Source organism: Marmota monax, unplaced genomic scaffold (assembly GCF_021218885.2).
Source record: "Marmota monax isolate L192 unplaced genomic scaffold, Marmota_monax_Labrador192_F-V1.1 WCK01_AAM20220418_F8-fsc00022, whole genome shotgun sequence".
Classification (NCBI taxonomy): Eukaryota; Metazoa; Chordata; class Mammalia; order Rodentia; family Sciuridae; genus Marmota; species Marmota monax.
The window spans coordinates 7,927,799-7,942,525 of record NW_026695215.1 but is presented as its reverse complement, the minus strand read 5'-3'; the positions used below and the strand labels follow the sequence as shown (position 1 = coordinate 7,942,525).

The following is a 14,727-nucleotide window of genomic DNA, read 5'->3' as shown; positions in this document are numbered from 1 at the left end:
AGTAAGCCTAGGACTGCTTTCGTTTTGCTTTGTTTTCTGTGACTCTGGGGATTGAACAGTGTCCCTAGTAGTTTAATGCTGATGATCATCTCAGCTTTGTCCTGCCTGTTTACTCTTCTTAATTGAAGGTCACAGACTCCCTCTGGACCAGCTGATTGCTTATTGACTCAGATGGGCTGGTGAGGGTTTCGAGCCCACTGTGAGCTGAACTTAAACTCATCAGTCGGAACTCAGGGAGGGACACTGTCTTAATATGAAAGGGTTAAATCATAGAACTTCAAAAAAAAAGATAACTATTTCACATGTTTACTAGTTTTATCAAATTGAGATCAAATCATTGCTGAGTTATCTGCATTATTACTATTACAGCATTCTTTGGACCTCGTCATGCTTAAAGCTATTTAACAAGGCAGTATTTACAATCAATCATGTGTATACTAAACTGGCTCATGGATTGTGGAGGAAGAAAACATCAACTAACTGCTGACTGAGAGATACATAACCACTGATTTATTTACTTTTAAAAGCATTTGGGCTGGGGATGTGGCTCAAGCGGTAGCGTGCTCGCCTGGCATGTGTGCAGCCAAGGTTCGATCCTCAGCACCACATACAAATAAAGATGTTGTGTCCGCTGAAAACTAAAAAAAAATTCTCTCTCTCTCTCTCTCTTTCTCTATCTAAAAAAAAAGCATTTAATATGTCCCCAAATTAATATTGTTAATAAAATATATAGTTGTAAAATAGATATTCTTCAGAACTGGGCCTTTTGGGTGTCTTTCTTTAGCAGCATTGACTTTGTCATCTGGGCTTCAGGTCGACTACAGCAACACCTACAAGACCATAAAAACCCAGAGCTGCATCCACCTCCTCAGCGAGGCTCATCTGTTGGTGAGGGCAGCCCTGATGGATGCCGGCCAGCTAGAACCTGGAGAGAAAGCAGAGCTTTTGGAAGCATTTAAAGAAAGCTGTGGGCACCTCGGAGACTGTTACAGCAGGTTAGTGACGTCTCTAGCAACCTTGCTGCAGAAGCCGTCTTGCGTTTTGGGTGTGCTTGCCAACTGCTTCATCTCTGGTAGTTACCTGATAAACTGGGGACATGTGAGAGGAGGTGGTTCATTTTTCACTTACTTCACAAGCATTTATTGAGCACATGCTGGGTACCAGGCTTAGAGATACAGAGATGAATGTGACCCATTTCCTGTCTTGAAAGAATCACAGTTTGCTAGATAAGCAGTAAGCCTTAAGCTATGAGTCTTCCACCACATGACGTGGGACATTTGAAGGTTGTTTTCAGGCCTTGGGGGCCATGGCTGGTGAGAACACCCCATTGCTTGCTTACTGTCTGTGAGCTAAGGGAGAGGTGTCAGCAGGACAGGCTGTGGTTTTAGTCTTAGTAGTCAGTGCTTTGTGATGTCAGAAGGGGAGCCTGCGATGAAGAGTGACCCCCGTGAGTGATTGGAAACTGATAAAACAGACTTTGCCTACCTGTGAAGACCATTGTTTTTAGAGATAGACACATCATGAATATTAAAATTCATCTAATGAATTACTTTTTTTCCAGATTATAAGCATGCAAAAAGAAGCTACACTGGTTAGAATGACTTGTAAAGTAAAACTCAGGAGTCTGTTCCAGTTCATGATGTCATTTGCAATTAATGTCTTTGGAAACGTGATCTGTGTTATTATTGGCATGGTCGGACGTACAGACTTACAACCCACAAACTGTGGTGTTTCTTTCCTCCCCTCAGACTGGACACCCAGCATTCCCACCTGGCCTTGCCGTACTATAAGATGTCTGGTTTGACCATGGCTGAAGTCTTGGCGCGTGTGGACTGGGCAGTGGACAGTGAACCACAGAAATACGAGAAGGGATTAATCTTTTATATTAATCATTCACTTTATGAAAACCTGGATGAAGAACTAAGTGAAGTGAATATTGTCTTTTATTTAGTTATAGCAAATATTTTTCACTTTTCATTTTAGTAATTTATTCTGTATCATATAATTTAGAAGGCAAGTTCCAAACATTTTCCTCTTTGTTTCTCTTCTCTTAAAAAAAGTGATGTACCTTTGTCTTCATGCTTGGAAAAGACCTTCTGGGCCATTTCTCACACCTCGTCAGTGTGAAGAGAGGGAGATGTGGTGCTTGAGGACCTGCCTGGTGATGGCAGCTCGTCTTGTAGAGTAACAGTGTGGCCCTGCCCTGATCCTCATCTACTGTCCTCTCCCCCTTCTGGTCACTCCATTCTCCAGGGGTCCAAAGCTTCACTTACAAACTCAGATTTGTGACCTTAAAACATAAAGGGTTTTTTTTTGTTGTTGTTGCTATGTTTTGTTTTGCCTCTTATGTGTTTTGAGTATAGTTGGAAATTGTGATACCAAATGATTTGAGAGAGATGAAATTTTCTCATAGAAATTACTTCACTGAGTATATTTTTAATTATGCTGTAGTCTTTTATTGTAGACTTTTAAGTGTCATTTAGTGAAACATTTATTTTCTTCCTCTGAACTCCTGTTAAAATTAGAAATGTTGGTCACATCTCCAGTGCGTATTTCAATGCTTTTTCTTCATTAGGTTTTAGCAAAGAGATCACTTCATCTCAGGTCTCCCATGTATCTGAATCATTTCTTCTTTAATCATAACATAATATTATAATTTTATTTTTAATTGCTATATTTGTCTCTATTTGGTGTACACGTAGGTCTTCCAGCGCTTAGGAATTCTGAAGTTCTTATACACACACACACACACACACACACACATTCATGCATGCATACACACAGGTGTATTTGCTGATTTTGTTGCTTTCTATTCGCTGAATGGCCTTTTATTCTTTGTGCTCCTCAAAGGAATTAGCAGCAAAAGTGGTTCAGATGTTTCACGTGACTGAGCCGAAGCAACTGCCCCATGTTCTCTGCAGCCCTTCCATGAAGAATATTAATCCTTTAACTGCCTTGAGCTACCTGAACAAGTTGGATACTTATGGATTTGCCTCAATCCTAGTGACACTGACCAAAGCAGCAGTGGCTCTGAAAATGGGAAATCTCGACATGTACAGAGATGAAATGAAAAGCTATTCGGAGGTACGGAGCCTGCCTGGCCTTAACAGCAGGCTTAATAGCAGGCTGAAGGTGGTAGTCTTGAGGTGTTTTGCTCTCTTTGGCTTCTTTTTGCTCATATTTTCTTAGTTGTGATGGAAAATAGACATAATATTAGAAGAGAAAGTGGGACCTTGGATCTAGCAAATGAAAAAAATTCAACTGATAAATGGTAGCAGTGGGTGTGCAGAGACCTTTCGGCTCAGCATTGAGGACATCCAGAGCACTGTGCTTGGCTCTGGGGGCTCTGCCCAGAACCAGCAGTCTGATCTGGTGTGAGAGACAGGGTGTGCTCACCGAAAATGGAGCAGAGAGTGTGTATTTAAGGATAGCAAAAGGAGAGTAACTCTAAGCCCTATGAATTAGTAGATCAAAGATAGCCTCCCCTTGGGAAAATCAAGGGTGACTTTATGGAGGATGGACATACAGTTGGTACATCGAAAGAAGAAAGTCACTGCCTTGGAAAAGAGATCATTTGGGCTCATGAGTCAAAAATGGTAATGGGAAGAAAATTAGAGGTAGTGTTATTTGAGCTCTTACAATGTCCCAGGCCCCTTGCATGTGTCATCTTACTCAATTCTTAATGCCATGAAGTTGATGCCCTTATAACTGTGAGTGGCTGAGACAGCTGGGACACAGGGCTTCAACACCTTGTCCGTGATCACGTCGTGGGTGGTGGCAGAGTGAGCCGTGAGCCCATAGCCTGGTAACCTGTGAGCGCAGGCTGCTGTTCTTGTTGCCTGACTCTGCTCAGATGCCCACAGTATGACTGGTCTCTAACATGAAAAGAGCTGCTTTTTTGTGATAAAGTGAAAACATTAGGGCATCTGCTTTGAAGAGAAGCCTTCTAAGAAAATAAATTTTCTTTCCATAATTTTGAAAAAACTTTAGTTTTTTTTTCCGAATTAAGTAGATCTAAATGGAAAGCTCTACAAAACTTAAATATCTTAAAATTAAACATTAGTAGCTTCTGTGAGACAGTTAATGATGTCCTTCCTGAGATAGAAACTAGTCTTTGTAGTTAAGAAAAAACTATGATTAAAGTCAGTTATGAATAGCCCAGCCCTGACTCCTGAGTGCGCCAGGGCGTATCTGAGGACGCATGACCTGAATGAAGGGCACACATTGTTCTTAAATTCCTTTTTCATCTGAAGATGAAGTTGGCGTGTGGCTTCATTCTGGAACCTCGGCTGCTGATTCAACAGAGGAAGGGACAGATGGTTCCAACCCAGCTTGCAGCGCACCTGAGAGAGACGCAGCCTGGCTTGCTCGTGGCTGCAGTCCTGGGCTTGCAGAAGAACAACAAAATTGGAATTGAAGAGGCTGATTCTTTCTTTAAGGTTTGTCATGTTAAAAATGTAATGTTTCTGGGTGGGGGCTGTGGCTCATTGGCAGAGCCCTTGCCTCCCACGTGTGAGGCACTGGGTTCAATCCTCAGCACCACATATAAATAAACAAATAAAATAAAGTATTGTGTCCATCTACAACTAAAAAATATTTTTAAAAAGTAATGTTTCTGATGGTTTGACAAAAATCAGTGGAAAAGGGGAAGCAGAATAAGAGAAGTGAGTTTTTCGTTTGTTTATTGAAAAAGCAAATCTAATTAGTTTACATTAAAGTGTAAATTTATGTAAGTTAACTCCATTCTTGCAACCTAGAACCTGTTTCTTATTAAAAATGTCTAAACATTGTCTGTGTGCTAAAGCTGATTAAAGTGTTAATCAGGTGGCTCACGTGAGGTGTGATAGCCCAGGGGTGGCTTGGTCAGTATTGTGTTCACCTAGGGCATGGCCTTTTTTCACTGTTTTCAAGGTGCTCTGTGGTCAGGACGAAGATACGATTCCTCAGCTCTTGGTAGACTTTTGGGAAGCTCAATTAGTGGCCTGTCTCCCAGACGTGGTACTTCAGGAACTCTGTTTCAAGCTCACATCACAGTACATCTGGAGATTGTCTAAGAGGCAGCCTCCTGACACCACCCCGTTGCAAACATCAGAGGATCTGGTAAGACAAGGGCATAGTACCTTACATTAAGCTCATATTGCACATTACAATAATCTGCTGCCTTATTTTTAATGATTCAGAATCGAACCTAGTGTTCTATTACTAGATATTTAATTAAGCTGGAGTTAAAAGCACACTTAAAACTGTCTTTGACTGACTTTGCCCAGGTTTTAAATAGTTTTACACTCCAACAAATATCCCTGCTGCTCCTTTGTTAGGTACTGGCAGTGACATCTTGGTAGTTAAAGCACTTGGGAAGGACCTTTCCCAGAACCCAGGCCTGTTCCTCCTCAGCAGGGGTCATCAATGAATAGTGGAACAGAGAAGGGACCTCTGTGGCTCTCCCTAGTGGGAGAGGAGCTTCAGAAGGCCTGGGCGGGAGGCTGCCTCACTGGGCATGCTCCTGTCAGGGGCATAGTCCAGGCCTGCAGCATTCCAGGCCACCAGAACAGCCCTTCTACTCTCCTGGCTCCCTCCCTTCCAGCCCCTTTGCCTCTCATGGATGCCATGGCTAATGTGGGGGTCACAGAAAAAGTCACCAGCTTCTTGAATAAGGGGACCTCCATGGGAATTGTCTTGATAACTTATGGATGGTGTCTTGCCTCTCAAATAAAATGTATTGATGAAAATTATTTCCAAGTTTCCTTTAATTCTTTTTCAGTATAATTAGCTTAAGGCAGTTTTTTGTTTTGTTTTGAAATTTTTGCTAGAGAGTACCTCCTTGGAATATTTTTTTTAAATATTTATTTTTTCGGTGTAGATGGACACAACAGAATGCCTTTATTTTTATGTGGTGCTGAGGATCGAACCCGGGTTCCATCCGTGCTAGGCGAACGCTCTACCACTGAGCCACAATCCCAGCCCCAGGAATATTTTTTTAAACATTTATTTTTTACTTATAGGTGGATACAGTGTCTTTATTTTACTCTATGTGGTGCTGAGGATCGAACCCTGTGCCTCACGTGTGCTAGGTAAGCGCTGTACCTCTGAGCCACAAACCCAGCCCCCCACCTTGGAATATTTTAAAGTTCAAAATTAAGGAAATATGGAGCTGGGTTGTAGCTCAGTGGTGGAGCACTTGCCTAGCATGTGTGAGGCACAGGGTTTGATCCTCGGCACCACATAAAAATAAATAAATAAAATAGATGTGTTCATCTACAACTAAAAATTATTTTAAAAAAATAAGATTAAGGGAATATTTAGGTGCAGCTTATTTGTCATGGAAGCAGTAGGCTGAAACTCTTTTTTGGGAAGGCAAAGCACTTGGGAAAGACTTCCTGTTCCTAGGCTGGTGTGTACCTGACCTGTGATGTGGCAGAGGGTTAACAATCACTGGACAAAGGAAGGTTTTGTTTTGTCGTTAGGTGTTTATGATAAATTTCTTTTATCTTTTAGATAAATGCCTGCAGTCACTTTGGCTTAATCTACCCCTGGGTTGATGTCTTGATATCATCTGATTCCTTAGCTGATAAAAATTACAAAGAAGACCTTTCAAAATTACAAGTAAGTTAAAATGCCTCTTATCCTTTTGAATACACACACACACACACACACACACAGCAGTACCATGTGGGATTTAAATTTGGTAAGATGTCAAGTGTCCCTTTAATCCATGGATCTATAGTGAGCATACTCAGGGGCTTTGGCAGCACTCCTGCCTCTGCCTGGAACTGCAAGCTCTGCCAGCTGAAGTGACCACTATTCTCATCTCCAGGGTGCACTTGAAAAACACTCTAAATGAAAGTGTGACAGATATGTAGTGGTGTTTTTATGGATGTAATCCAGTTTTAGCATGACTGACACAATTTAGACTGCTCACACTAGTTCATAAGAAACAACTCAAGGTAACCAGTTTACCTGGCTTCTAAACGAATCTTCAAAGACTAGCACCATGGTTAGACACCGTAGATCCTCCCATGAGAATTCTGGCCCTGACAGTATTTCCACTGGAAATGAGAAATGAAGTGTGCATTTCATTTCAGGCTGGGCTGCATTTATTTATGATTTATTTAACATAGTTCAGTGGCCCAGGGACTGATTATAATTCCCACAGTTGTTTTCTTTGTCCAATGTCGCTTGCCCTCAGAGAAAAATTAAGATTTCATATTAGTAATTCTAAGTTTCAAATTCAGCAGAACCGGCAATCCAGGACTCTTCTTACCCCTGAGGCCTGAGAGTTGAAGCCTGCTAGTGGCCAGTCCCTGGGCATTGCTTCTGGTGTTCTGTCTGCCTGATTTATCTCCATGTTTTCCGTCTCCGAGCTGAGAGTCTTGTGTCTACTTTCCTCGTAGCAAGATCTCTTTATGCATTTTCATTCTCTGGTTGACCCCTTTCTGCTTCTGAGTTTGCAATCCCTGATTTAAGCTCTGGGAACTGGTGTAAGCGTGGTTATTGATGCTACAACCAAATGTCAAATTGGGGATAGAGGTTGGGGAAGGAAGCTCAAGAGACCATATCGCTTATATTCAGTCTCCAAATAGAGCTGTGTTTTCCCCAGAGATGGAGTTATTTATAGTCCTTAAAGATTTTGTCTCTTGTGACAAAGAGGCTTCTTAGCCTCAACTTTTGTTCGTCACATGAGCATAGACTGTAAATGTGATGGGCAGCACCGGGCCTTGACCTCCCACAACATACACAGTAATGACATATTTGTAATTGTATTAAATGCCAGGTAATCAAGGACCCAGTATAGAAATATGTCCATTTTCTTCCATATTGGGAGGTCCTATGAGTGGGTGATTATTACCTTATTTCATCTTTGCCATTTTATTGTTAGGAAATTATTCAAATGAATTATTTATTAAACTTACAGAAGAAAAGATACCAACCTTATTTTCCTGGCCATTCTTTGGTAGATATTTGGAATAAAATAATCATGCTAACTGTGAACAGATAGTTCACTTTCCATATTCTCTCATAACTCTGAGAAGATGCTGTAGCAAAAAAAGATACAGGGAGGAGAAATCAAGACATGACTATTTCTCTTATAGGAGATGGGGAAATGAAGATTATCTTGGTGGTACAATAAAAATACTTACACATTTTAAAAGTAAAATACTGCTAAAGTTGCTGAATAATAATATCTTAGTAGAGTTCTCAATACTGAAATACCTGCTCCCTGACATTCAGCTTGTGGCAAATGGTGTTGATTTATTTATTTTATTTTTAATTTTTTTTGCAAATGGTGTCGATTTATTTATTTTATTTTTTTTTTGCAAATGGTGTCGATTTAAATGACCAAGTTCTAAATAAGTGCTTTAGCTTTTTTATATTAAATTTTATACTAAATTTTATTTAGCTTTATATTAAAATTTATTATTTTAGTGTGTCTCATTAAAAAAAATTTGGAAAATGCAGGGAAGTATGAAAAGAGAACAGAAAGTAAGCTTTGCTTTCCCATCCAATTAGCTGATGTGCGTTTTGGTGCAGGGCCGTGCAGAGATACTTCCATGCTGCATATACCTGTGTGGATAGTACAGAGCTGGGCATGCTCTGAGCATAATCTCAAAATGAGGTTTTCTTACTCATCATCTTATCATGAGCACTTTCTCCTTAACTAGCCTTTGGAAACGTCATTTTGATGACTATCTAAAGTTTGACAACATGACTGTACCATTATTAACATCCCTCCTTGTTGAATTTTTGGATCTCTTGAGATTTTTTGGTTTTGAGAATATGCTTGTGCAAACAACTGTCTGTTAATTATTTCTTTAGGACAGAGTCCTAGAAAATTCCTATCAGTCTTAATTTGCTGTCCATTCAAATAAATGAAATTATTTTACTTTAAAAGTGATGATTTTCTATTAAACAAATCTTTATTTCTTTAAACTGGAGGTACAGATACAAAATATTTAACACTTCAGCCCACTAATATTTATTAAATAAGGACTGTATTCATGTGTTCTTAAATGGCGTCCTCCTTCTTCTTTTTATGATAAGTGAGGTTTGTTGCTTTTATTTTCTTCTTTAAGAGAATTCTGAGAATTCTAGCCCTGACAGTATTTCCACTGGAAATGAGATATCATCTGATTCCTTAGCTGATAAAAATTGTAGGTCGTGTTTTAGTGTCTGGATGCCTTGCTCCATAACATTTTGCTTTTCTGTTCCTAGTCTCTTATCTGTGGTCCTTCATTTGACATAGCTTCCATCATTCCCTTCTTGGAGCCACTCTCGGAAGACACTGTTGCTGGCCTCAGTGTCCACGTTCTGTGTCGTACTCGCCTGAGAGAGTATGAGCAGTGTTTGGACACGCTGCTGGAGAGATGCCCGCAGGCGGTCATTCCATACGCTAATCACGAACTGAAAGAAGAGAACCGGGTATAAGCTTTTGGATTCTGTTCTCAGGCTTGATCGTGAGAGTGTGCGTTGATAATCTTGTTGCCATGTGTCTGCATTACAGGGACATTTGTGACTTCACAGGGCCGCGTGAATCCAGTGAACCTGGATGTTTAAGGGCATGGGTTAGATACTGTTAGATGCTATTAAAATGCAGGATGATGATGATGATGCATTAGCATCTTTGGAAACCTCTTGTTTGGAGATTAAATAGATGATTGCTTGAAGATTTGGGAAACATAATGCATGATGGGAAAATATTTTCTGAGTGATAAAGTCTTAAGTTTAGAAATTAGAAGAGTTTTAGACTCTAGTGTACTTTTTCTTCTTCCTGTCACCTAAGACATGGTAACAGGACATGTCTATGCTTCTTCTTGAAAATAGCCACGTGCATGGGTTCATATCAAGTTTTAAAGCTCTCTTTTTTTTTTTTTTGGTTTAAACAGAAGACAGGCTGTGGATAATAACTCCTTTTATCATAAAATTGAGTTCCTTAACCAAATGATGTAATGGTGCCCCGTGCCTTCCTGCACAGTCTTTTCTCATTGGAAAGCTAAGTGTAAAATGCATCAAACTAAAATTGATTCATTTTTTTCTAAGATAGACTCTGTGGTGGAAAAAACTGCTGCCTGAGCTTTGTCAGAGAATAAAATGTGGTGGAGAGAAGTATCAACTTTACCTGACATCACTGAAAGGTAAAAGTACTTTTTTTACTTGATCGTAGACTTTAGTTTCAATTTTAAATTTGCTGGAGTCATACTGTATCTAGGTTTCTCATGGGAATTTTTCAAGTGGAAGAGCTTATTTTTAGCATCTGTGTGCCCGGATCACATTTGATATTCATTTATCTCTTCTACTCACAGAGCTGGTATTTTAAGTTAATCTTTTCAAATGGTCAACAAATTATTACAGTTATAGAAATTCACAACTTCATGAAGATAATTACATCTTTTATTAATGATCTGAGTGTTTAATTTACTTCATGTCTGAAGCTAAGATTAACAAACACAATTTTAAGTATTGAAGAAGGATGAGTTCTTCCAGTGTTTAAAAGTTGAATGTCTAAATCATACAGTTTTTTACAGCGTAGGTTGTCAATTTGAATTTTCATCATTCATACATAGTCATTTATCAATCTTAACGGACATATCATTTTCATTTTCTATGTTGTTGTGTGTTAATGTTACTAGTTATTTGTTGGCCTGACTACAAAAGTCATGTCAATGTTGATTGTAATGCACATGAAATATTAGAAATCGACAGTGTTGGAATTATATTTTCTAGCTGAGGCAATAGATTTTTAAAACATTAGGCAGAGCCAGTGGCCATCAGATGTTGTTTTTCTGAAGATCCCACTTAGTAAACGTTGCACGTTTGTGATAGGGGAAGGAGGAGGCTACCTCCCACCAACTCTTTGTCTTCCTCCCTGACTGCTTTGATTTTCAGAAGATGGAAGTGGCAGGTGTCTGATTGCTTTGCCCCACTTGCATCAAAATTAATCACATAATTAATCACTATTAATTAAGATAGTTTTCACGTGGGTGGGTCACTTTCCCACCTTCCTGCAGATGTCCCCCATTTTCACACCTCTGCAACAGTGTTATCTAGTCAAGCCTCTTTCTGGCTCACATCCATGTGCTTTCTTCCCTAACTTACCCATAATTGTTCCTCCAGTGTTTGTGTGTGTGCTCACGTGTGTGATTTCCATCATTGGATTGCAGTGCCTCAGAGCCGGCACAGCGTTCTGTCTGCATTTCATGGTGTGCACTCTGCTCAGCAGCAATGTGCTTCTCCCACAGGAAACATCCTGTAGCTATTTATTGATTGGAAGGGGAGGTACCTGAAGAAATTCCATTTCTTAGAGGTGTTCCTGTCAGCAGCTAAGCACACTAAGGTCCCGGATTTGAGTCTGAAAAATTAGAATTGAGTTCTAGGTGTGCCACTTAGCGAGTGACCCACTTTTTTATATATCCCTGAACTGATGAGAAGTTCCAGAGTCACTCTAGAGTGAAATGTAGGGCAAAACTGCAAGAGAGTACCAGGGACTCCTAGGGTGTGTTGGAGCGCCGATTTTTCTCTCTACTGCAGCTTTTCCCAGCCTTGGCATTTTGAGGGTTGGGAAATTGTCTGTTTGTGTGATGTCCCCAGTGCACGTGAGGATGTTAAACAGCAGCATCCTTGCCCCTGCCTGCTGAATACCAGTAGCACTGCCCCAGGAACCACAAACTAAAAACACATTACAGACAAGGAAACCAGGACTCAAAGGATTAAGTAACTCTCTTTAAGTCACTCACCAAGTAGGTGGGTTGACATCTGGATTCCTTCCCTACACTGTCTGATTCCAGAGCTAGGGATCTTCCACATGGCTCCACCGCACTTATGAGTTTTCAGCAAAAACAGCAGGAGGCTCCTCTGCATGACGAGGGTTAAGATTGCTGAATGTTGGGCAGATGCCTCTGAGCGGCTCTTACGTAGAGCAAGTAGTGGGCACATGAGGACACTCAGGAATGGCCTGAAGTGCACATAGGGCCAGAGACCAGGAGGCATTTATGGGGAACACTGCTCCTAAGCATCACCCTTCTCTCTAGAAGAGGGAAGCGTGTATCTTTTAACTAGTAATACAATCACAAAAGCACACATTTACCTTTACAAATACACTTGATGAGAAGCCCTTCGTGTTGAAAATGTTCACTGGAGCACCTTCCTTTGCAGTTTATGAAAAAGGCACATTTGTACTTATTAATAATGTCACAATCTCATAATGGAGAGGAACTGATTTAGGGCAGTGGTATCCAACTGGAAATGGTGTTTTCTTGCCTGGCAAACATCTGATGTATATTTCCTGCAGGACAGCGCTAACAGAAGGCCATTTTCAGATAGTCGCATTTCTCTTTAGAAAACAATAGGAACCTATTGAAAAACAACCCAGTAATCCAGCAATGAAAGAGGAACTCCAGATCCCATGGGGCTGATATAAAATCAACTTCAGAGGAGTCTAGAAAGGATGTTAGAAGTTGTTAAAACCACAAAGTCATCTGTGGACTTAGGAGACTGTTCTCTTTGTAGTCGTAGTATTTTGTCTCCCGAACCAGCTTCTGATTAATCGAATGAGTGATTAAGAGACTTAGATTAAAGATGGGCTTTCCATTCTAACAGGTTTTCTTTCCCATAACAGAAGTGCTTTCCATCGTCGCTATGGAACTGGAGCTCAGGGATTTCTTGAACATCCTCCCAGAAGATGGCACTGCTGCATTCTTCTTGCCCTATCTTCTTTACTGCAGTCGCAAAAAATCACTGACTTGAAGTGTCTTTTGAAAGTAGCACATGAAGCTGCATTTTAAAAATTCATTGCCAGGTACAGATACAAGCAAAGGGTTTTTTTTTTTTTTAATTTTTTTATTTTTTACATATCTCAGATTCTTTCAGGGTGCTTCATGTAGTGGGTAACCACTAATTTCTAAATTTATAACCTGAATCCCTTTAATTGCCCAGAATGTAAAAGAGCTTCAAGACATAAGAATGCTTCAAGGAAGCCACATATTTAAAAGTGGATACTGATTTTTATTCCAGAAAACACCACCGATTTCTTGTTCTTGGAGACATGACAATCTTTTTCTATCCCAGGAACACTCGAGGAAATATTTTACAAGTTTATTTGAATATTACTTTAGAGCACCAGAATTTTTATATTCTGGATTTTTCCAGATTTTTCTATTGTGTTACTTTCAAAAAATAATAATAATTTTCTCTTGAGGAAGATGTAAATGTTTTGCCACAGTAAAAGATTTCCAACTCTATCTTCTTGTTACTTTTAAATCCTATGCTGTTTCTTTCTGCATCAGATGAAGTAAATGTTCACAAACCTCACTTCCTGTCTGGACGTTGGCATCATTTGTTGAATGCATGCTTTCCAGCCCAAGCCTTGTATCTGTTTCCTGTTGATGTATACTCCTGTTGCTCTTGCAGCTGGAGCATTTGTGACAATAAAGCACTGTATCATGATAGTCACGTCTGTCTTCTTTTTTAACCTCTTGTTAAGGAGTTTTGAGTCCAAGTTCAGCTCATTGAGAGTATTCACTGAATCCAGTTGAGACAGTACAAAAGTTCTGCTTGCCCACTGCCTGGCACAACCACGTTCTGAAGCTTGTCTCCTGGTGGCAAGGTTTCAATATTTTATTATCTTAAGTTTGTTTTTACCTGGATTTGACATAGGCATTGTTTCTCAACTTCACCTTTCCCAATTCCAGGTAATATCCCTTGACCATCTTTTCAAGGATTCAACAAAACTCCAATTGGCATCTTTTTATTTTTGTTTTATTTTTCCTTCTTCCTCTGCAGCTTGTACCTGCATGCCCACTGGCTCATTAGAAACGATGTCAGCATTGATGGGAAGGTGATGGTTGGGAACATGTCAGGGACGCTTCATGTGATCCTTTGAGGACCACCGGGACAGCTCTCTGGTCATAGATTTTTTTTTTTTTTTTAACATCTTAATGATCTTTTTTATCTGTAGCAGGCAACACAGTTTCCCCCACAGATGCACAGAATTTTATGTTTTCAGTCTTTTATTAATGTTTTTAGCCATTCCAAAGCAATGTTGTATTTAACATGTTCACATACATTGTTATGAATCTTTTTTTAAAATTTTTCCACTTATCACCAAATTATTTCTTTCAGCCAGACTTGGTTTCTATAGAAAAAGAAATTTTAAGACATTATTTAAAATAGTGTATTTTATATGATTAAAAAATTAGTAGATGGTACTTTAAATGTATTCTAAAGTATTACTTTGCTTAATCATTCTTAATTCGTTTATATTTTCTACTTTTCATATGTTTAGAAATCTCTTATTCTAGGAATGATTAAAGAAACATTGCTCCCTACAGGATCTTTATTAATTATAAAGGGACAAATAGTAACTTGACTGTGCTGAAACCTGGCAGATACCACCCTAACCAGTCATTTCGAAGGTAACCTCACCATTAATGTGACAACTCAATATCCTGTGCCTCCTAATATGGGGCATTGAGGAAAACACAGCAAGCTTCTGTAACAGGGTCACCAAAAACACACCAGCACAAGCACTAGGAGGCACCAGACAGACTGAGATGAAGGGTGATGGGTGCACTGACTGCCCTCTGGCCTTCCAAAGCATCAAGATTGTGAAAGACAGGGTCTGAGGAGCTGCTGTAAGAGAGGTGTCAGGGGGGCCTCAGGGAAGTGGCAACAGTGTGGGACATGAGTGGGGTTCCTTGTTCTGTAAAGAACACAGTTAGGATGATTGGTGAAATT

The 14,727-nt window shown here is 39.8% G+C and overlaps 2 protein-coding genes across 9 annotated transcripts in view; one reads left to right on the top strand and one right to left on the bottom strand.

The window, feature by feature from the left end:
* Hps3 (HPS3 biogenesis of lysosomal organelles complex 2 subunit 1) overlaps positions 1-13,439 on the top strand; it is a 34,699-nt gene extending 21,260 nt beyond the window's left edge. For 2 of the 7 annotated variants that reach the window (XM_058574920.1, XM_046431671.2), the window contains 9 exons: positions 814-995; positions 1,749-1,929; positions 2,851-3,084; positions 4,254-4,439; positions 4,912-5,100; positions 6,496-6,603; positions 9,211-9,417; positions 10,040-10,130; positions 12,611-13,439. In XM_058574920.1, the coding sequence (XP_058430903.1) occupies positions 814-995; positions 1,749-1,929; positions 2,851-3,084; positions 4,254-4,439; positions 4,912-5,100; positions 6,496-6,603; positions 9,211-9,417; positions 10,040-10,130; positions 12,611-12,738 (1,506 nt within the window). In that variant the 3' untranslated portion in view covers positions 12,739-13,439. Of the gene's footprint in view, positions 1-813; positions 996-1,748; positions 1,930-2,850; positions 3,085-4,253; positions 4,440-4,911; positions 5,101-6,002; positions 6,076-6,495; positions 6,604-9,210; positions 9,971-10,035; positions 10,131-12,610 lie in introns of those variants that run through there. The other 5 variants (XR_006849105.2, XR_006849107.2, XR_006849106.2 and 2 more) reach the window with 5 other exon arrangements.
* Positions 4,666-14,727, bottom strand: part of Cp (ceruloplasmin) — a 46,137-nt gene continuing 36,075 nt past the window's right edge. The window contains exons 19-20 of one of the 2 annotated variants that reach the window (XM_046431669.2): positions 7,929-8,033; positions 4,666-5,097 (exon numbers count right to left, since the gene is read on the bottom strand). In XM_046431669.2, coding sequence (XP_046287625.1) covers positions 7,930-8,033 — 104 coding nt within the window. In that variant the 3' untranslated portion in view covers positions 4,666-5,097; position 7,929. Of the gene's footprint in view, positions 5,098-7,928; positions 8,034-10,368; positions 14,126-14,727 lie in introns of those variants that run through there. The other variant, XM_046431670.2, reaches the window with a different exon arrangement.